Source organism: Vidua chalybeata, chromosome 3 (genome assembly GCF_026979565.1).
Source record: "Vidua chalybeata isolate OUT-0048 chromosome 3, bVidCha1 merged haplotype, whole genome shotgun sequence".
Classification (NCBI taxonomy): Eukaryota; Metazoa; Chordata; class Aves; order Passeriformes; family Viduidae; genus Vidua; species Vidua chalybeata.
In genome coordinates, this window is record NC_071532.1 from 65467141 (window position 1) to 65490066 (window position 22926).

At 37.0% G+C, this 22926-nt stretch overlaps 1 protein-coding gene across 1 annotated transcript in view; it reads left to right on the forward strand.

Moving 5' to 3' along the window:
• Positions 1-20747, forward strand: part of FRK (fyn related Src family tyrosine kinase) — a 48097-nt gene extending 27350 nt beyond the window's left edge. The window contains exons 3-8 of the mRNA XM_053937879.1: positions 2163-2323; positions 2954-3122; positions 10736-10894; positions 15857-16038; positions 17838-18003; positions 19929-20747. Of these exons, the coding sequence (XP_053793854.1) occupies positions 2163-2323; positions 2954-3122; positions 10736-10894; positions 15857-16038; positions 17838-18003; positions 19929-20161 (1070 nt within the window). The 3' untranslated portion in view covers positions 20162-20747. The remainder of the gene's footprint in view (positions 1-2162; positions 2324-2953; positions 3123-10735; positions 10895-15856; positions 16039-17837; positions 18004-19928) is intronic.
• Positions 20748-22926: the final 2179 nt, after the last annotated feature.

Sequence of the window (22926 nt, forward strand, 5' to 3'; positions counted from 1 at the left end):
CAACTGGAAGGGGTTATGGATAGTTCTTTCCTGAGTGATATATGCTCAGTATAATCTTGGCAGAGGAGCCACACCATGCTGCAGAACTTCAAGTGTGTGCTGCAGGACTTGCACAGCCAAATTCAGCTCTAAAATAAAAGTAAACAACTCCCTGTCTAGTACTGTACTAAACTCAGCTACCTATTACAAGATGATATGAGTGCAGAAATATTTCTTCAGTTTCTCCACACAAATCACCACCTGACCTGCATGCTGTCAATCATAAGGCTTTTTAAAAGCCTCATTTAAGAAATTAGAGCACATCCTTCAAACCAGCTCTTGCATTATTAATATTAGCTACTTCACAAATAATAGTTATAATACTGCTAATAAATAAATCAGGTAGTCAAACTACTATTACTTGTGATATACAACTGAGACTGGATTAACACAGTCATCCTGTTGCCCTTTTGTTCAATGCATCATAAAGACTAATTAGTTTGTCTGGATTAATTTTCCTGTGAACTTTAGAAAAGTCATTACATTTTCAGTCTGTCGTTACTGAAATATTCTTTCCTTCATTTTGCTTCAGCACCATTTCCAAATTACACATCACAAAAGCATTCATAAATTTTACAGTTAAAAAGTAGTAATTATGGGTGTTAATTCAAAAAGAAATCTATTTTGAAAAGTGCAATGTAATATGGATTTTGTTTACAAATATTCTCATTCCTGTCCTCCTGCAGAATTTTAAGTTCCCAGATTTCTAAAAACACTACATGAGGTGGAGTATTTTGAAAAGCTCCTGTCTGCACTCTGGTGGTCTTGGATGACAATCACATAGTACAGTGCAAAAATATTTGATCATCCACAATATTATTTAAGGAAGGAGAGATTTCCTCTTTTATTTCATCACTTAGATGATGAGAGAAATTATTCTTCCTATCAGCTTTGCTTATTTCATGCAACCGATTCTGTATTTTTTCTGCATACAATATGCAATCATGTATTCTTCTGTTATAATCACCAAAGCTATTGTCAAGATGCATGTAAAGAATCTATTTTCTAGGTTTATTGTGGAGCACTGCTAATGTTAGAACTAACAGCTGTGGAGTACTTTGGAGCTGAATCAATTACCCTTCTGTATGTAATTTAAACTCTCTACTGCCCATTGGACATGGACAGTGACATCTAAATAATGGAGGGTCTAGGAAATGACACCCACATAAGTGACTAAATACCTTTTCAGCTCTTCTGAACTGCCCTTTCTGATGATTCTGAGCCTGCTATTGCTTCTACTGATATTCCTTTGTAAAGATCTCTAAACTATTGGTCTCCAAACTTTTTTTTTTTTCTTTGTGTGTGTCTCTGTGTGTGTGTGATTTATATATATTTTTTGTCTCTCTCTGATCTTGTGCTGGTCCGTGTCTAGCCCCAGCATTCAGTGGCCGAGCCTTTTTTCTGACACATTTAAAGAGCTCTCTAATGGTCACAGGGAGGGACACTTTGGCTGTCATGATATGCAGATAAGTAACTTACAGGAGGTGAGGAATAGTCTTATTGATTAAGACACAACAGATTAGAATAAAAAACATTCCACTGAAAAGGAATTAATCAACTATCTGAAACACAGCATTATTCATCTGATTTTTATATATTCCAAATATGCACAAATTTTAAAAAAATCCCTTGGAAGATGTGAGTACTTTTCAGAGAACTGTGGCTATGTGGAGACTATATCTGTTTCCTCTAAAATGCCTGCCAGCCCAGCAGCTGTTATTTGGAATGTTAACAGTAAAATAAAGGAGGATAAAGGAAATATTAAAAACTGACTAAATGATTGCTGACAGTTAGATGCTTTTGGCTGGTTTTGGTGTCTTCAAACATGGGAAGCATGAGCGGCCTCACAGAAGATATATTTGTGTACTTCTACACCAGTTCTTTTGGTGGAGAATCTCCAAATTTGAATAGCTGAAGACTGATAGACAAGATGCATTAAGCTATCTGAACAATGGGCTTTGGTTTGAAAAAGGCTTTTTTTTATAGCTGTCATATTTGGAAATAAAATAATTTATTTTAAAGTCTTCATAAATATATTTAGGAACATTGTGATGGTTTGGGTATAAATTGTATTGTACCACTTCAATAATTCCTGGACAATTAATGTATTTAAATCTTTTTAGTTTTTGATGGTACATCTGTGAAGCACTACAGGATCAGAAGGATGGATGGAAGCTTTTTCCTAACCAAAAGGAAAACTTTTAAAACTTTGAATGAGTTGGTTGACTATTACAGCAAGAACAATGATGGCCTCTGCGTGTTGCTCAGACAGCCATGCCTAAAGGTAAGGCGTGGATGCTACACTGTACAAAGTATTTTTTGTGAGCTAACTCATCAGCTATCTATCAGAAAGTGTTGACTCCATATCTGCTTCTACCATTTCAGAATGTTAAGGATCTGCTTGTTTTCAGGAACTTCTGGGTAGTGTTACAGTTTCATTCTTGAGGTTGACAAATTAATAATAAAGTACCATGCCATTTTGAAAAAAAAATCATCAAATGTCTGGGGGGGGGGTGGGGGGAATATGCCAAATCATGATTTATGAATACCTTTTTATAAATATATATGGAGATGAAATCTCCAACTTCATAACTCTAGCTGTCCATATGTTATTACTGAGACAAAACCACAAGGTTCTGGCAACCAATATGTCACTGTTCAAAAAGCTTGCTAGAGGGATGGTTTCTAATTTTTGCTTTTAATGGGAGGATATTTTCTTTAGCGTATTTCTTATTTCTAACAAAGAGCACTCAGTATGAGGGTTGTATTTTATGTTCTCGGCTCACTTTATTGCATGTGTATACGCTAAGGAAACCTTATTTACGTCTGTTCCAGCTTTACATGACATAGTTAACAATGATTTGTATATGTTGTTGAAGTCTCAATTACTGTATTATTTATTTTCTTTTATGAGATACAAACTCCTGCTACTTTTGATTTGTCTTACAAAACTGTTGATCAGTGGGAGATAGACCGACGATCCCTGAAATTTGTGAAAAAATTAGGATCTGGTCAGTTTGGTGAAGTATGGGAAGGACTGTGGAATAATACCACCCCTGTGGCAATCAAAACATTAAAACCAGGTATGTGAATTATTCTTAAATGTTAATAATATGAACTATTAGCAAGAGTGCTCCTTTACTTATTAAATGCTGCAGCAAAGAGGTGTATATGCTTAAAATTTGTATATGCTTAAAATCCACACACCTAGACATGAAGATTAGTAAAGCTCTAGGTCCAGATAGTCTTTGTTATTTTGAATTAGACTTTTATACTTTTTTGTTTCTAGATGAGCTGAATTAATTCAACATGTGTGTCACATAAAAAGGTAACCACAACAAGGGTTGTAACTATTTTTTACAGTATTGTTTTGTGGAAATGAGTAACTGTATACTGAATAATCTGTAGGTGAAGTAATTGACTTACAAGCAGTTTGTCATCACTAGAATTTTTCTAGTGATTAGGTACTATATTGCAGTGATTTCTTTGGTAATATAGAATATTTACTATGCTAAGTTTGTACTTAAGGAGTGCTTTATTCCTAGCATTGCTCGAATCAAATTTTTCAAAGTTTTTGATACACAACTATATACCCAATATACAATTTATACCCACTATTTGCATGTAATATAAGATTTTGACTAATACAGCTTTTAGCATTTTTCTTAATTATGTTTCATTAACTTCAAGTAATTTGTGCATTTTCAATTGACAACATAAAATATCTGCCAGCAGATGGCAAGAACCACATAGATAAGAGAGGCAGCCTGGATGATACACGCGTTTTTTTAAAAAGAGATAACAACATGAGCTGTGGTTAATTGAAAAAGCTTGTGTTGGGCACTAATGAACCTGATTCAGGAAACAGAACAGATTCAGACCTTTGATTCAATATAACATCAATATGCTTGAGCACTGCTTGAATGGTCTCCTGAACAGGGAGGAATTTAAGCATATAAGGCTCTCTTGTATCAGGATATCTTTTGTGGTTTGGGACATGCAAACTGAAAGAAAATAAGCACCTTTTTTTTTTTTTTCCTCTGCTTAACTGAAAATATAAAAACTGTTCAGACTAAAGACCTTCTATAATTCATATGAAAGACAACACTTTTTTCAGTGAACAGGTGCATCTCCCTAGTGACTCAGCAAACAGAAACCAGCTTGAAATCTCTTTTTCACTGAAATAAGCGTAAGACTCACTGCAAACTTGTTATCATGTATAGACTAGCACAGTATAATAGAAGAAACTCCTTCAACTGTGGTTCTTTTTGTAGTATCATAGCTCACCAGGGAAAAAGGGCTTGATTAATCAATACTTTTTCTATCTCAGTTTTTTTCCACTTAGTTTGACTCTTGCTAAGGTCAACAGCAGTAGTTTCACTGATTTCATGCTGGGTTGTATTGAGTTAGGGCAGACAGAAACCCCACATGGATGCGGTGCTTGGATAGGAGAGAGTTTGTGACCTTACACTGTGATAAGGAAGCCATTCATAGCACACAGTGCTGCTCAGGATGAAGACTTTGATTCCCAAAGCTGTCTTGATAAGTTATGTAGTTAATAACATGATGCCAGATAATGCCATGTTGCTGAATTTCTTATCACTGTACTTTGTGAACTATCTCATTCTACACAAACAGTTCAAACAGTCACAAATGTAAGCAATTAACCTTGTAGTATCACTTCTCCAGGGTATTATCCTCTTCTATACATTGTTTTCCCCTGTATAGTGAAAGGCATTTGGAGTGCCTTACAGTAATCAGCACACTGGTTTTCCATAGCTTATTCTCATTGTTACTCATGAGGAATAACACTTCACTAATTAAAGACAAACCACAATACCCACATTCTGATCTGAGTAATAAATGCTTACCTTGGTACTAATAAAATTTCAGCAAAGGGTTGGGTTGGTAATTTTATTCACCATAACATAAAGTTGATAAATGAATAGAAAATATAATAGTTAATGAATAATCAAGAAATACACTGTGCTGATGACTGAAGCTTCCAATAGTCACATAAGCAATGTTTCAGGCTTCAGGTGTAACACACTGTAAAATACGCCTCTCCTGTTGCTTGGCTCAAAGATCTAAATCACTTGTCTTTACACTGGGGCAGGAGGCGGTGTATTTTAAACTACAGACTTCTCACTAAGCTGTCATCAGAAAAACAGAGGAGTGTGTTAAACTCAAAGTGATCTGGAAATATAAGGGGCTGAGATGGAAGGGGTTCTGCTAAAAAGGCTTTACCACCAGACAAATTGTGAAATGGAACAATGCTCTTATTACCAAGCAGGAGCAGGTTGATCAAGGGTAATCACATGGTGAACAATAGAGAAGAGTATAATGCAATCAGAATGTCATAGATTTATAGGCCTTAAAGCTAGAAAGGATTTCTGTTACTTTGGGTTTTTCTGTTGAGCATTATTTTGCAGAGTACATCTGTTCTAGACCATATATAGTTGGAATACTCTGCTGTTACATGCCATTACACATCATCCCTCTGCTGAGATAAGCATTTATATTTAATCAAAACACAGCTTGTTCTTGACTACACAATAATGAGAAGTCCTCTAGTCCTAAGATGAAGGCACTGTAAGAATCTGCACCTAATTTCACATTTGAATTTGCCTGATGTCTTCCCTTTAACCCTTGCTTCTTGTCTTCTTGTAATAAAATAAAAGCCTATTTGAATGTATTAATTGTTCTTTCCATTCTGGAGGTAAACACAGGGTGGGTTAAACCAATTTTCAGTTGTCTTTAGAAAGGCTAAATGCAGTTTCTTCTTATATAGTGTCCTTCTCATTTCTCAAACAATTTTTTTCTGGACTTAAACTAATCTCTAGCTATTGCTACTAAAAGGCTTAAAACCAATGATGCCAATGGCATCCTGGCCTGTATCAGCAATAGTGTGGCCAGGGGGACCTCTGTCCCCTCTGTCCCTCTGTGCTCAGTGCCGGTGAGGCCACACCTCAAATTCTGTGTCCAGAAAAAGAATTCTCTACACCAAAAGCAAAACACCACAATGACAAAACCAAAGTCAACAATTTGTACACAATCCACCCCTTGTCCCTCCAGCACAATTACAGCAATTGAAATTCCCTGAGATCATTCCACTCTTTGCTGTCAAATATCATTGTCAATATCTTGCCCATTACCTCTCCTTATTCCTTTTACAATCTGTTTATCAGTGTGACTGCAAACAGAAAGCAGTAGTAATGTGATGCTTTCGTCCAGATAATTCTCTTATTTGTTCATTGGTTCACTTGTCTCTGCTTTGGAGACATCTGTGACATTTTACCAGCCACAACCATAGCCATGAATGTGTGAATGAAAAAACAAAGCATAAGAACATCTTTGCCTTAAGGAACATCTCTGACTTTTGAGCTACTGACCCATAGTTTTCAAAAAGGTGCAGGGATCAGTAGATAGGAAAACAGTCTAGAAACCAGCAATTGCTATTTCTGGTTTTGGCTTTGCACAGCACTGTCTTGATGCAGGTCCCTGAATATGTCATTTCACATTTCTGTTTTTATTTCCTCACTGAGACACTGTTTTTTTCTATTTAAGTAGAAATCATTGCAGCAGGGATTTTTACTTTGTCCTACGTTGAGTGTGATGGATTTTCTAGAACCTATTGTCTGGGCTAGCTTGCTTCTCCAGCTGTCAGCATGTGAAGCAGACATCTATCATCACCAATTAATTGTATCTGATAAAGTTCCTTATGCCTGTTGAAGCTGACGCATACATTTGTCATTATCACATTGTAAAGCATCTCCCAAGCTTCTCTCTGCATGGAAACTGTCCAAGCATGATTTTTTTTTTTTCAGGAGGCTTTTCCAAAATAGTGTCTGGGTTGGTACTGTCAGTGGAGTTTTCCATAACATTTTCATTTCTCTAATTTGTCATCTCTTTATACATATGCAATGTAAAAAGCTTTGCAGTCAGGAAGTACCCCAGTTTCCCTGAAAAAAAAGAGATTTTTTAATTCCATTTAATTCAGTATGTGGCCTTACACTGATATGTAAGTTTACTTCTGTATGGTGACAAAGCTGCTTGAGAACATCCAGAAACATATATTATTCATCTGTTAATATGAATAGGTTATTTTAATTTCTTGTGTTGCCAAATACTTAGTTTTTAAATTTTATTTCTTTATTACTCATGAAATTCTTCAGAAGATCATAGTTATATGCTTAATGCAGTCTCCACATAAATGAATTTTCTATAATATTTACTTAGAGGGCTAGGTTGCTCTGAAGTACAAGGGTACTTTGAAGCAATTTGGGAAGGTTTATTGAAAAGTTGCAAACCAAGGATCTTGTGATGGGTTTATCAAATATTTAAGGACCATTTACATTTAGGCCAGCAGAATCTGGAAAATAACTAACCTTCCTCTCTTACTCATTTCCAGGTTATCAGTTATTCCACATATCTTAGCATGTGAAGCTTCCTCAGATCTAGAACAAAATATTTTCAAAGAGAAGTTAATCAGAACAGATATATCTGTTTTAAGTAAGCTTAAGTTAGAGGTGATTTCTGGCAAAGCAGCACAACATAGAACATCTCAAAGAAAGAGATTCCAACATTTTGTTCTGAAGAATGACTTTGACATTTAGAAAAATATTTTTTCATTCAAAAAACAAATCATCAAGACTGTATTTTCTTCAGGTCCTGATAAATTTACTCCCAAACTGGTATCTTACACAAAAGAAACCTCCACTTGTTTCAATAAAGGCTTATGCTAACTAATTGTTTTATGACCAAATCGTTTCTACTTACAGTAACATGCTCTTCATCTTGTGTTTACCACTTACAGGTGAAAATGTACATTTCATTAAAAACATGCACATTCAATTACAAGTTAAACCCCCCTCAGTTATTTGAAACTCCATTTGGCATGTGTTTCCTGCCTCAAAGGGATGTGCTGTAAATTCTTTGCCACTATTGTGACAGGCTTTATTCAACTAATTTGTAACAAGCATGTCTGGTTGCTTTTAGAGGCAGTTTTTAATTTGCTTATTCAGTTGCTGAAACCTAATCTTAGGCAGAACACTCATAAAGACACTTTTAAAATTTTTTCAGTTGGCATCCAATCTTCTTATGAAGTACAATATAAGATCTACAGGCCTGTGGGGGATTTGGGTGCTGTCTGCTATATAATACTTGTGCTATTTAAAGATCTAAACTAAGTAAAACTGAAGGTTACATATGCTCTGTAAAACATGCAGGAAATACTTATTGATCTTTTTCTGTTTTTTTAATCATTATTGTGACTGTTACTTGCTTTTACAGTGTAGAAAAGGATTTGCAGCTATTCAGCTAATGGAATACTTCCTTCTTGATCAATTTATTGAAAGTTGTCATATCTGAAAAACATGTTGCTTGGTTTCAGTTTGTTGGGAGAAGTTTATAGCATGATTAAACTGAGAAATTCCATGTAGGCAAACTTTGATGGTGGGAACAAATCAGACTGTCAAATTCTATGGAGTGAAGAAACCCTGTATTATAATCCATAGAGTGTCCATGATTTGGTAGACCCTAAGTGAGCAAGTAGTTTATCCTATTTAGGATCAACTTGTCAAATTTTGGCATGGATGCTAAATCATTAGTCGCACATGTTCATTTGCTTTTGGAGGCAGAATGCTTCACACCATGCAGCTTCTCTGTAGATTTTAGGTTGATTTTCATGACAATGCATATATCTTGAAACAAGTAAGTAAATGGAGCAACATTTTAAATCAATATCAAAATGAGTCAAAACACTATAAAGACAACACTAGATTTTAATTTTTTTTTTTAATCTAAAATTGGTGGAAAGTTTGAGTAAATCTGTAAAGATTGTGCTGTTCTAAACAAGAAAAGGATATAGAGTAAGCATCACAGATATTTTGTGTTTTCTCCCTGTCATAATCTCTGCTTTATCCAGACCAGGTATGATCATTTACTCTTTTTGCAGGCCTCCACTTTCCTCTGATAGCGAGTAAAGAAAATAAGTATAGCTTGTACCTGTTGAGGAGATGTATTATTGGCTGGTTGCCATTGATGGCATGGAAATCCAAATACTTTGACCACTCCTCCTAATGACATCCTATAAGATCTCGTTAAATTGGGCAATATGGGATTGCCAGGGGAAGTATGAGGAAACGGAAGTGAGGAGTACGTGTTCCTTGCAATGTAATCTTTGCTCTCCCAAGTAGCAATGTCAAGTGGCTCTTTTTTCATATAGTCTAAGTCAGGAGCATTTCTGAATCATTCCTCTTGTATTGATGTGAGGATAAGAAATCACATATCATTCCTATGTTTTGGGAAATAGGCTGGGGCATTCTTCAGGAGGTGGCATTCAAAAGGTAGGTGTTGGGTGAACAGGCTGATTTTCTAGTCCTTTTTGTAGAACAGATTTTCTGTTGGAATTTTATTGCTGAGCCATTTAACATCCTCGAAGAGTTTCACTTAATTTAAATATCCATGTTTGGAACACAATCAAACTCCCAAATGAACTTTATAGATTACCTAATATTAAAAAAACACAACATAAAGACTCTTACTCTTGCAGCCTTGGCTTCTTAAATTACTTTGTCTGCTTACTGAGTAAGATGAGTTTGTTTTTAAACATGGCATAGAGCAGAATAAGTTGGATAACTAGATATTTTCCTCCTCAGTCTTAACTGTAACATTTTCTTAATTGAAGTATTTTGATTTGGGAGAAAGGAGACATGTGAGTAGTTCAATAATTTCACATTTGCATGTACAAGCATTTTGAAGGCGATATTATTCACCAACTTCCTCAAACATCTGACAATATCTGATCACTACTGGATCATTCATCTAGAAAACTTTGCTTCTTTATTTGTGCATGTTTTCCTAATCGGTCCCCTATTCAGGACATATGAGCTTTAATCCTATATTTGCCATGACTTCAGCTTCCTGTGCCATTTCTGATTGCTTCGTTGACATAGTTTCTACATTGATTCATTATGTATATGAATAGAATATTGATCTATAGATATGGTATACATATGCTCTTATGTAACACTTAAAAAGTTGGCTGTTAAGACACTTTGGTGTTTAAGGGATTGTAAAATTAATGTTACATCTGTGCATACATTGGTATTTCTGATAAGGCTGCTATTGCATGCTCATTATAAATAGCTATTTGTTTTTGTATATATAAAATGCACACATCATCTCTGCATGTGCTAAACTGATTTCAGTGCTTTCAGGCTTTAATTGGTGAAGCTGAAAATATAGTGCAACAAATTTTTATTGCAGCACTAGTTTTCTCTCAGAAATTTTATGTTCATTACCTAGACATTCTCACCTCAGTTCCTGGTCCTTTCATTAACCAGTTGTTCAGTTGTTTGTTTAAAACATATCCCTTAACATTCTAGCCTCACTTTTTTTTTTTTTTTTTTTTTTTTTTTTTTTTTTTTCCTGTCTGGGGTGGCCCTGGGGGTGGTTCATTTTAGCCTCTATATTTCTGATGGCTGGGACACATATTTTCTCTGTCCCTACACAACTGGTATGTTTCACTCATTAAATGTTTGTTTCAGCTGCACTGTCTGATTTCTGTGGGAACTGTGAAGATTTGAGATGTTAATGTACTTTCAAAGACAGAAAACAATATCAGTTACTCCCTTAAGATTGCCGGTAGAAAGCCCTGTAATAACCTCAATTTTGTTATATGCTGTTGTTTCAGGTTCAATGGATCCAAAAGACTTTCTGAGGGAAGCACAAATAATGAAGAACTTGAGACATCCAAAGCTTATACAGCTTTATGCTGTCTGCACTTTGGAGGACCCAATTTATATTATTACCGAGCTGATGAGATATGGAAGTCTCCTAGAATACCTTAAAAGTAAGCAAATGACTCTAAACTCATTTTAAGGGTGTTGCAGTTTAGTAAATACACTAACATAAAAGATAGAAGTACAACACCCTGGTTTAATGTAAAAACTGCATTGTTTGACATATGTGGGGGTAAGAAAAGCAGAAATATTTATGAATTTTTGACAACCAAAATATTTAAAAAATAGGGAAGAATCATATCCATAGTCTGATTCTTGCCTTATAATTGCCCATATTTTTTCACCTAGTTCTAGGAGTAGATGGGAACATACACAAAGGAATAAAAATATAAGTATCCAGAAGGATAGGTCATCATATTTGACATGAAATAGAAGCACTTCTACAAAATGTACTTAACAGCTTTGAAAACTATTACTAGTCAGGGATAGCTTTTCACTACAAATTTGTCCCTTGCCTATCTCATCAGGGCTTTTATCTCAGTAGCACTTCAAAATGCTCTTTTGAAGGCAAATAATAATTAAAAATAAAATTGTACAGCCTGGAACAGACTAGCACAATGACTGCACTTTTAAGTTCATTCCTGTTATTGGGAAATGCTTGTTGTTACCCATTTTCAGTTTAGCAGATGTCTGTGAGATGCTAAATGTTTTTAAAGCTGTAATGATTTCTTGAAGACAAAATGTTTGCCACGGTTGTCATGCAGAATTTCTTCTCTGTTTACAGCCCATAAAGCAAAGCCCTGTGTAATACCACAGACAGCATTTACCATGACACATGCCTTCCCCCATCTTCTCTGCGGAACCATTTTTAAATGAGGGTCTGTCCACACACAATTACAGCTAAAGAAAGAGACACAGAAACAGCCCTACCAGGAACTGCCCAGAGTGAGTCTGCCATGACCTTGGGCCAGATTATCCACAGTTTTGTTGGCATTTGCTGGCCAGAGGTAGCAAGGCACAATTTTCCTTCAAATTCTCATCTTTGGTGCCTTTGTGTGCAGATTTCAGCTTATCTGATTGAAAGAGCCTGGCACATCAGGAAATGATTGCTGTGCATGGAAACATTTCTCGCACTGGAGAAACTGCTCTGAGCAAGGCCAGGATGAGTCACAGCTATTGCAGAGGTGAAAATTGGTCTGTTAGTGTGCATAGAGTAAACATGTCCAGAGCACATCAGTGCTGCAGCCAGTGTGTGGAACAGCTGCCAGCATATGTACAGCACCCTGCTCCTTACCTAAGTGCTCACTCCTGTAGCTCTTCAGCAGAGGCTGTGGAAAGTCAACTGGTTTCCAGGCAGTCATCAAGAAATCCATAAAAATATCCACTTGAAACCCAGTCTAGTGGTATCCCTCCTTATCTCGTGACCAATGAACAGGGAGGTGCACAGAACTAAGAGGTGGAGGCAGAGATCCAAGGGTTTTGTTAGGTATTGTGGTCAGAGAAAAGTCATTGCTGTCAGTAAGACTAATAAGGAGAGAGATTTGAAGCTTGTATAGAGCTCTATGACTGGAAGTGATCTATACAGCTGGAGTACAGAACTTCTGGTAAGTTTTCTTGAGATTCTGTGGAAAGCCTATTTCCCAAAATAAGTTTTCTGAGACTCTGCAGGAAACAGGAACATATTTCCAAAAGGCTTCTGTCACTGTGTGCACGATGGGTAAATAAAGCAAACTAGAGTGGAGGAAAGTCCAGAGGTATTCTTTATTCCTATTCCCCTTCTAGAGCTGTATGGTATGCTTTTCCAGCTTTAAAAGTCCCTCATATTTTATTCACAGTTACTATCACATTTCTCCATAATGACAGCTACTTAATAATGATGGACATGGGAATTCCCTGTGCACACTCTAAATGTACTTTGGGAGAGTTCTTGATGAACACTGCTATGCAGAGTTATTGAGCTGCCACCAGAATGAGAAAAATGCACCTGAAAACTTTTCTTTGTTATTGGGAGTGAATTAAATTGTCATAAATATATGAGTGCTTTTATCAATTCTGATGGGCCTGGGGCTTGTTCTGGCAGGTATGCAGTCTTGAAATTCAGTGAATTATTGTGGAGGCAATGCCCTTACTGGAGAAAGTGCCGCTTATTTATTTTTCTCTTTTTTTCTTGTCAGATATCTGTCAATGAGAATATTTTCCTGTCTTTTCTATGTGAGTGATTGTGATAGACTGCTTAGAACAGGGTGCAGACCCCAAGATTTCTTTAATATTTTTCTAATAAATTTTTTATATGAGGTTGAGGGTCAAAATATATTAGTAAAAAAGGACATGGAGGTGCTACATTTTCTTGATCAGTTAAAAAATAATCCATGGGATTATTTATAAATTTATAAATTCAGCAGTAGTGCTTGATTTTGAGTGTGGAAGTTATATAAACAAATCTATATCTATAGCTAGCTAGCTAGATATAAACTTAGAGCAGCCTTCCAGTAACTAATTGGAGCCTATAAGAGAGCTGGAGAGAGACTTTTTACAAGGCCAGGTAGTGACAGGGCAAGGGGGGATGGCTTTAAACTGAAAGATGGTAGGTTTACATTAAGTAATTCTTAGAAATGCTATGAGGCTGGTGAGGTACTGGGATACTTTGTCCAGAGAAGTTGTGCTTGAACTTGTGTGCTCTGTCTGGCCCTGGAGTTTTGGAGGTGTAGTCAGAAGTCTTTATGAGATAGACATACATGATTTACACCTTAGATCTCAAAGAGACCTGTGATTTCATCCTCTGTCTTTGTGCACAAGTTGTACCTCCTGGTCAGCTGAGGCTCTTCATTAAAGCTTTGTCTTCTTTAGCTCCAGAATGGCTGCAGTGCAGAACCAGCTTACAGAGAGATCACCCAAAAAATACTGCAGTAGCCAGGGCAAGAGTGGCCTCTTCCTCTCCCTCAGCCTGCATAAGGCTAAAGGCATAGGTCAGCCCAGTCTGGTATTCCAAACAAGCCCTAACAAAAGAAATGGTCTTTCAGTTGCCACTCCATTGTTAGGGGTGGATCTTATCCTTGTCCTTTAGCATGATGTGCCTGAGTGTCTGCAGGGAATAAAACAGGGGGGTTTAGCAGTTTTAACTCCTATTCTGCACTGAAGCAGCTCATTAAACAAAAGGCTGATGGGTCACCCCTTTTTCCTCTGGCATTGCCTTATTTTGCCTCTTGGAGCAAGCTTAAGTCAGGCTGTCTTGGAGCATCAGAGGACCAGTGACAAACCTGTGCTCAACTTTGTTGATATCCTTGTCTGCTCTCACTAGCAGGTAGTTCACAACACATGCAAATGAAGTTGTGTGAAAGGGAATATTTAAAGCTGACTGACATAGGCTAACTTCCAAAACCCAAGTATTAATACAAGGTGCTTGAAAACATTTAATTATTTTCCGATTAAATACAACATGAACATCATTTGTGGATTTATATCTTTGTCTATCAAGATGAATAATAAATGTTGATGCCTGTCAGTTATCTGAACTGAAAATCTTCAAAGTGTTGTATTATTCTGTGGACTGAGTGGTTTTTCATACAGCCCTATTTTTATCCCTCTCTCTTTGAAAAGTCCAGGCAGTATGAACCATATGTGTAGGAGAGGAAAATACATTCTGATCAACAATAGAAGTAAATAATCTTAGTGTTGGAGTTTTTAGTCTCAAAAAGGATGTAGAGTAAGATACATAATTAGACAATTAATTTTTTTTTTTAATTATGTCAGAGCATCCAGATGAGCAGGAAATTCAAGGCTTGGAGATTGCAGAATACATTAGTAAACAGTGGCATTTCACACTCTTCATAAGGTGGAATGACAAGGTTGCATCAAATAAAATGCCAGAACTGGGGGAGGCTATTTAAAACAATGCTGAGACATGCTATCACTGCAAATCAATTAAAAATAAGTGAGAGAAAACTGCCAGCTACAAAAGTTTTATTTCTGTAACATAGAGACAGTAAGTAAAAGTCACCAACCTGATGACAAAGAACTGCCAGTAAGACTAGCAGAAAGGATTCAGTTTTTTGATATTAAGGTTCTGAAACAAAGTTGAAATGTTTTTGAGTATTAGAGGCTACAGAGGTAGAAAACCATGCTTCAGTGCTGCAGCATTTGGGATTGTGTGAAGTGGTCCTTGAATGTAACACTGATTTGGTTTACAATCAATTACCTCCTGGCTTAAATTCTTTGCATTGAGAAGGTTGGTTAGCTGTCCCCAAAATGCCAAAGGCCCTGAATTTGTACTCTAATGTACAAATTTTGAATTTTTTTTTTTTTTGTTACCTGTCTTACAATTTTTGGCTGCCATTTTTAATGGCCTGAGACTTTCCTTTATTTGTATAGGCAAGTTGCTCAGCTCAAAGTTCTTCTACTGCATTGTTTGAACAAGGATCTTCGATTGCCAAATCTCAATTTCTGGAATTTGCTTATCTTAGTGTGGTGGGAATGACATACACATTGCTTCAAAAAGTTCTACTAGAGAAGGAGGCAGCTTGAAAGTATCTCAAGGAGTCCTACTCTTGAATAACGACAACAGAGATAAGTCTGAAGCAGTCAAGTGGACTGGAAAGTGAAAATGAGTTATACTTGACAGCAGATGGTATTTTTCTTAGTCAGAATCATTGGAGAACAAGGATAATTCTGTGCTTTTCCATCTTTAGTCAGCTCTGGCTATAACCACTGGGTACTGACATTAACTCTTCCAGTTTGGAATAGTTTTATGAACTTGTCAGAAAGGTGCATACTATGTTACTATCAGTAGATAAAAGATTTTCTCTTTGGACTGCGTCAGCAACTCCTTCCTGGCCTACATTAACTCCTGCATGAAGTATCTACTCTTTTAGAGAAGATGGGACAAGCATTGTTACTCGGTTATTGGGAAAGTAATGTCATTCAGTAATCCCTGTCATTTGGCTGGGATGTTACTTTGCATGGTTTGGTTTATTTGTGTTGGCTTTTTGAACCAGGCAGGTTTTCAGTTATTTGTGTGTGAAATCAGCATCTTCTTTGTGTTCTTATGTTGTTCTTGTCATCTCCTTTTTAAACAGAAGATGGAGGCTCTCAAATCTCCCTGACACATCAAATAGACATGGCTGCTCAGGTGGCTTCTGGGATGGCATACCTTGAATCTCAGAACTATATCCACCGGGATCTGGCAGCCAGAAATGTTCTTGTTGGTGAGCATAATGTTTACAAAGTAGCAGACTTTGGACTTGCAAGAGTTTTTAAGGTAGGTTGTGGAAAGGTTAATTGTCCCTGCTTTTAACTCTGGAGAACAAGGTGGAAGAGGCCAACTAAAGAAAGAAAGAATGAATTGTAGCCCTGAATTGATGAATTGAGACAAAGACAAGTCCAGGGAGAAAAGGACCTAAATAACATGTTCACTTGTATCTTCTACCTGCATTATCCCGTGCAAGGTTAGAAGTTGTCCTGTGCCTTTGTGCCAGTCTGAAGAATCCTGGTGTCTCCTTCCCACCCAGCCACTCAGGAAGGATCCTGGCAAGCAATACCCTTTGCTGGACAACTTTATCCACAATGTTTGCAACATGGAGAGGAATGATGGAAAGATTATACAACTAGGCCTGTAAGGGAAGGCATATAAAAATGTATTGACATATATTCTCTTGTTGTTCACTTTTCCACTGCCTCCATGGTGCTTGTCATTGCAGGTAGTAATCATAAAAGGACCTTATTCCTCTCCACAGTTCACAGCAAAGTTCATAAAGTGTGCTCTCAGAACTTTAAATCTGATGCAGTTGCAAATTCTTTGCCACTGCACCGCTTTGGTTTTTCTCTAGTCCTTGAAGGCAGAGAATGCCAAGGATTGCTGACCAAAGTATCCCTATGAAAGAGCTGTAATTTAGAAACAAGATTTCCTACCTCTGAAAATTATTTAATCGGTGTTGGAGAGATTTATTTTGCCATATTTTATGGATTTCAATATGAAATCATAACAGAATTGGATTTATTACATACTGAAGTATAGAATTATGGCTTAACAAAGGCATAAAGGGACTTTGAAAATTATTTTAATTTAATTTTGATTCTTCTAAATATGCATAAGTTCATATTACAAGTTTTTTAACATAAAAAAATATATTTTTAAATGAACTATGCTCATAATGGGTATGTTCCTTGTTTCTAAAGATTAGTGTTATGGTCAAGAAGCCAACTGTATAAGTATAGAGATACAAATCAGTAACAACCAGTATTTTCAAAACTGTTGAGCATTGCAGCTGGGAAACATACATTCTGTATTTAAACAAACAAAAAAGCAAAATCTGGTACATGTATGTCTGGATTTGCATGTGAAAAACTTGACCTAGGCTTAGGTGTGAGTTGTGTATACTAAATTACGTGTAGGAACTAAAGAGAGAAGAAATGTTCACAAAATTTAGATGCCTGTGTGATAAACCTTTAAGGACATGATTCTACAAATTTGCAGCTCAACAATTTTTTTGTGTCTTTCACCGACACTTCACATTAATTAGCTCACTGGAAACTAATATGTTAATTTGAATCAGTCAGAGTTTAGTCTTTCTTCCCCAAAAACCTGCTTAAGCGACTCTTATCAAAGTCAATGGCCCTTCAACAATAAATCACAAGAGAAAGGTTCTGAAATTCATTGGCTCCTGCTCTTGCCTTCTTTCTTTACTGTGGACCAGACGTGGAGACATTTGGTCTCTAGTGTTAGCAGGATGCTGCCACTGCCACTCCTGACAGACTTTTGAAATCTTGCATGCTGGGTCCAGAATTCACAGCAGCAGGTCATAATTAATCAGGAGCCACTCCAATGTTGTGTGTTTGCTTGAAATGATAAATGCTGTAGAAAAGCCTCTGATGAAACCTCTGCATTTTTCAACTGCAAAGCTGAATCTAATGGTAGACTTCAGAAAATGGGTACTTACATGAAAAACAAGAGTTTTGTTAAAAGATAAGATTAAGCACATGCTGAGCTTAGTCAGATGCTTAAGTGCTTTGCTGAAGCAGATCTGAAACCAGGCTTGTTTTGTTTTACCCCCATGATAGGTAGAAAGTGAGAAAGTATATGAAGCTAGGACAGAAACAAAACTCCCAGTGAAATGGACAGCCCCGGAGGCAATCCGCTACAACAGATTCAGCATTAAATCAGATGTCTGGTCCTTTGGGATACTCATGTTTGAAATAATCACCTATGGGCAGATGCCTTATCAGGGTAAGTACTTTTACCTAAAGAATGGTGTCTAATTTTTTTCTTGATTTCAGAATGACCCAATAAAGAAAAGTTGAATGCCTATACTATGGGCATGTTAAAGGGTTAAAATTTTAAAGAGAGAAAGAAGGTTGTTCAGATGAGGTCCATTTAGTGGATCAGACCTTCTGGCTTCCCCAGGCCACCTGGCAGCTTTGCAAAGGCTGTGGTTAGCACACATTCAAGCTTCCTCTTGATGGAGTAAATCTGCACTGCACAGGAACCTAAGCCAGCTGGCTATTTTCCTCCATCATCAGATCAAAGATGCCAATTCTTGGAATGTGAAAAAGGGAAGAAATAAAGGAAGGGTTTTTTGTTCCCCAACCTGCCCTTTTTAACTTTTTTTTTTCTTTTTTTTAGTATATTTCATAGAAGAATAGATTATGTGTGAAGCACTGCACAAGCATTTCAGGAAGAAGGTGTCTGAAAAATAAATCAGGGTGCTTTTACCCCCCTCATTTGTTTTTCAGACACCTTCTTCCTGAAATGCTTGTGAAGTGCTTTTTTACCCCCCTCCCTCATATTTACTTGTTGCAGTGAAAAGTCTTCATAAAGGAAAAGATCATAAGATTTAAATAATTAAAAAGTAAAATGTTACCAACCTCAAAAGTAGTTATAGTAGTCTGAGAGCAGCTACTATTTCTAGTACTGTGAGAAATGCTCAAGGAACTGTAGCTCCAATAACACAAGATATCAGTGAGATGATTGACTGTGACTCATTTTGTGCTGGTGAGTAGAACACAAGGGAAGAACTAAAGCAAAAAAAAGTTATGCTGTGTCTGTACAGGCCTGAGGGGTAGTGCATTTCCCATAAACTACATTTCACAGGGTCCCAAACTGATATTTTCTGTAAAAGGAAAAATTGATTTTGCTTTTTGATTCCCACCCTCACCTCCTGCAAAATTGTTCTGAAGAAAAAAAAGCAAAGCAAAATATCCTGAAGTCTTATATAAACTATAGTTGTGTGCATATGGACACACACACATAAATGAAACATTTTAGTATAAAAAATATGTAACACTGTGGCTCTGGATATTGTCTGAAAACCCATTCAGTATTACCCCTTTGCAAAGGCATAGTTTATCTGTATCTTGAAAGTAGAAAATGTCATTTTACTGTTTGCTTACTTGGTATTACTTTCAGGAGTTTGTTCTCAGTACTTAGTTAGAGTTTATGTTGATTTGTGGTGGCAGTGGATAAAGTGCAGAGGAATCATCATCAGAGATCTAGGGAAAAGAAGTTAACACAATTCAAAATTTAATTAAAAGAGTAAAAAATTGGAAGAGAACAGGACAATAGTCTTAGTTTATAAAGGTATAGCAAAGATAGGGGAATAGTTTCTTCTCCATAACTAGTGATGATGGAGCAGGGGGGATACCGTTGCCCAGATGACCTTGAGAAAACAGGGCTGACTTTATGAAAATGTTTCTAAATGTGAGGAAAATTCAGCAGAAGCTCAGGTTTTCTTAGGAGATTTTGTAGTTACTGAGACTAGAGGCATTTAGGACCTATTTAAGCTAAAGAGATGTCAGAAAAATTTTGACAAACCTGAAGGGTGGAAGAAAATTCTCACATGCAGACAAACCTATTTGCAATGCCTTGCAGCTGGCACAGTGAGGGTGAGGTGGCTGGGAAATGTTGGAGGTGATTTTTAATTGCTGGTAAACAGTAATTGTCCCTGGAATTGTTCAAGGCCAGGCTGGAAGGGCTTTAAGCAACCTGGTCTAGCGGAAGGTGTCCCTGCTTATGGCAGGGGTTTTGAACTTGGTGATCTTTAGGGTCCTTTCCAACCCAAACCATTCTGTGGTGATTCTGTGCTGAAGAGAGAGGAATACATGGCACCCAGATGCAGATCCTGAGTAGCCTGATGAACTCATTTTGGCTTGCAGGTATGCCAGGACACCAGGTGATCCAGCTGCTGGACAATGGGTACAGACTTCCTCAGCCGGAGACGTGCCCAGCACCACTCTACAAGATGATGGAGCAGTGCTGGAGCGCGGAGGCTGATGAGCGGCCCACCTTTGAGGATCTCAGTGAGCAGCTGGAGAGCTACTTCAACAGCGAGCTCTATTCCTTTGCCGAGGCCCAGGCCATGGGATATGAACCCTCAGGATGCTCCTGAAGGACATGTCCTAGCCAACATGGCTAACGGAGGCTGTGGAGTCAGCCTAATCCCAGGTGTGGGGTTATTTGGGGGTGCTGAAGAATTCTGGTACACTTCATCCCCTCCCTGATCTTCAAAGACTTTAATTTTTTGCTGCTGGCAAGTATTTTGCAAGACAAAGCATCAGGAAGCTGGAGGGTGGGTGTTTCTAAAAATTTGTCTTCTATTTATTTTAAAATTACATGTTGCAAGAACAAACAATTGAAATGAGTCTAGCTAAGTAACTATTGTAGCTTTTTGTCATTTCTTTATTGGAATAATTATTTACTGTTAGACTTTTCATTCCTATCAGTTTGTTCATGGGAAGGAATGTGATGGCTCTACACAGCAGGATCTGTGTTCCCAGAGTTCTTTCATTGTAAAAAATAATAAAAGTAATCCTGTGACTGTGATAGCTCTGATTTGTTAGAATCCAAATTAATTGCCTTGTTTAGAATTGAAGTACATGTGCTTTTGCTATATCTGAAAATAAATAGATATTCATGAGAGAAAAGGAATTATTTTGTTTTGTAGATGCACAGGCCGATCTTTTTATATTTTGTCTTCTGTACTCCTTTTACAAGAATAAACAAAATTATATTTTGAATTATTATTAGAAGCTATTTGTTCTTAATATTGTTAAATATCTATGAGTTATTGTCCATTGAACTGTGAGGATTTATTTTATGGTTCTTAATTTTGGGGATATTGGAGGAAAAGATATTTTAACATGAACTCAAGACCATCTCAGTGTTTTAGAGTGACAGCCTTTTCAATCCTGCTTCCCCAAATCACAAACCCCCTCCAACAGGGCAGGTCTAGGTATTTTGCAGAGTATCTCACAATCCTTTTTTTCTACCTTCTTCAGGTTCAATTTTAATACAGAGATTTAAGTAATAGATGATCCATTTTATTTTGTTCCATGGAGAAATGGAGCCCAGGTGCTTCTTCTAGCAGTCAACATAGCTAGCTATAGATGTTAATTTTTTTTGCCCCTTCCCTAACTACAGTATCAGTTCTGCTAAAATCTGGTATCATTTGACAGTTTTATTTTTTTCAGTTGTGAGGCTTACAGAACCAAGTTTTAATTATTCACTTATGATTAATCAGTTAATTATTTAACAACATAATTTAGGAATTAAGAGCTGTATTGTGTTAACATAGTGTGAGGTCAATGCAAGTGTGCTACTATTTTCCTCTAATATCAGAAAGATCCATTACTGGATCTAGGTGGCTTTTATTACATCTTTTCTATATGATTGTTTTCACTTTATATTTCAAATCTATTCATCTTGTTTGCTTGCCTTGCCTCTAATTTTTAATTTCCTTTCCCCCTCCTCTACCTTTAGATGTCAGCACACTGCTCATTTCTTTCATACACACCTCTTAAGTACTCATTATTCAAAAGCCCTTTCCTTATTTATAATTTTTCTCCTGTTTCTCACTACAGTGGCTTTACAGCGCTGTGTCTATGTTCAACTTAATTTTCTGTGCAGTGTTTCTCTCTACTAACCCTCTTTATACTAATTAAATTTGTAAAGCATAATACAGCTATAATTAATTAGCTGTCATAGCATCCATGTGATTTTGGAAAGTAATCATCCACTCTGAAAGAAGAAGAGGTTGAATAGCTTTGCCAAACCCATCTGATAAGAATTGGCAAGGAAGAACCTGGGAGATTCCCGGGAAAGTCTCCTGCTGTCCTCTGTCCATGCTTGTTTTGAGACTTGTGCTAGCTTCTGGCTCATAGCCTCAACAAGATGTTATCTATGATTATCAAACTTCCATCAATCCATGCATCTCTTGTCTAGCTAGGAGCTGTGTTTCACACTGTTACAGTATGAGGTTAACCAATCCTAGAGAGTGGGTTGATGTGATAATAGGGATGCTGTTATGTGGAAAGATCTCTGCATCAAACTTGTGGTCTTCCTGTTCAAGCAGTATTTCTAACATGATTTTTCAGACTTATGGCATTAAGAATGTGGCAAATAAAAGTTGAGTTTACCCAATCAAAAAAACAAAAAACCAAAAAAAACCAAACAAAAAAAAAAACCCACCAAAAAAACCCCAAACAAAACCCAACCCCCGGCCAAAAAAAAAAAAAAAAAAGCCAAAACAAAAAAACAAAACCAAAACAAAACAAAAAAAAAACCTACCCAAAACTGCAGATGAAAGATCAACACAGATGTGTGCATTTCACAGGAGACAAGCTGCCAGGAAAAAAAAATGACAGCTGGGAAATAGGAAAGTTTTCAGAATTCCAAAATACAACAGTTTGGTCCAAGCTGTTCTGTGCTGGCTTCTGCCCTTGGGTGGAAGTCAACAGGATATTGCAGAACTCCACTGAAGTGACATGAGTAATTCTGAAGAAATACCACTTGTACAATGAATATATTCTGAAACCAACATTTATGGAGTAGAAAGTCTGTTTGTCCAGCTAAATTGACTTCTTTGTCTCCTTAATTTCTCCTATAGTCAAAGGAGAGAGAGGGTCCTTGAGATGATGAATCCGTGCCCCAAAATTTCATTTCTCCTCTTCATTTCTCATTTCTCCTGGGCTCCATTTCTCCACGGAAGCACCCTTGACAGAGTTCTCTGTGGTTGCTGCTGTGAAGGAATCTGGCAGAGACGAGACCCTTTGCTGGGAGGGTGTGTAATAATCCACCTGCTGCAAACTGCAATCAGCTGTTTCAAGCTTCCTCTACCAAATGCGGCCTCAGGAGCCACCTTAGGCTGAAAGGAGC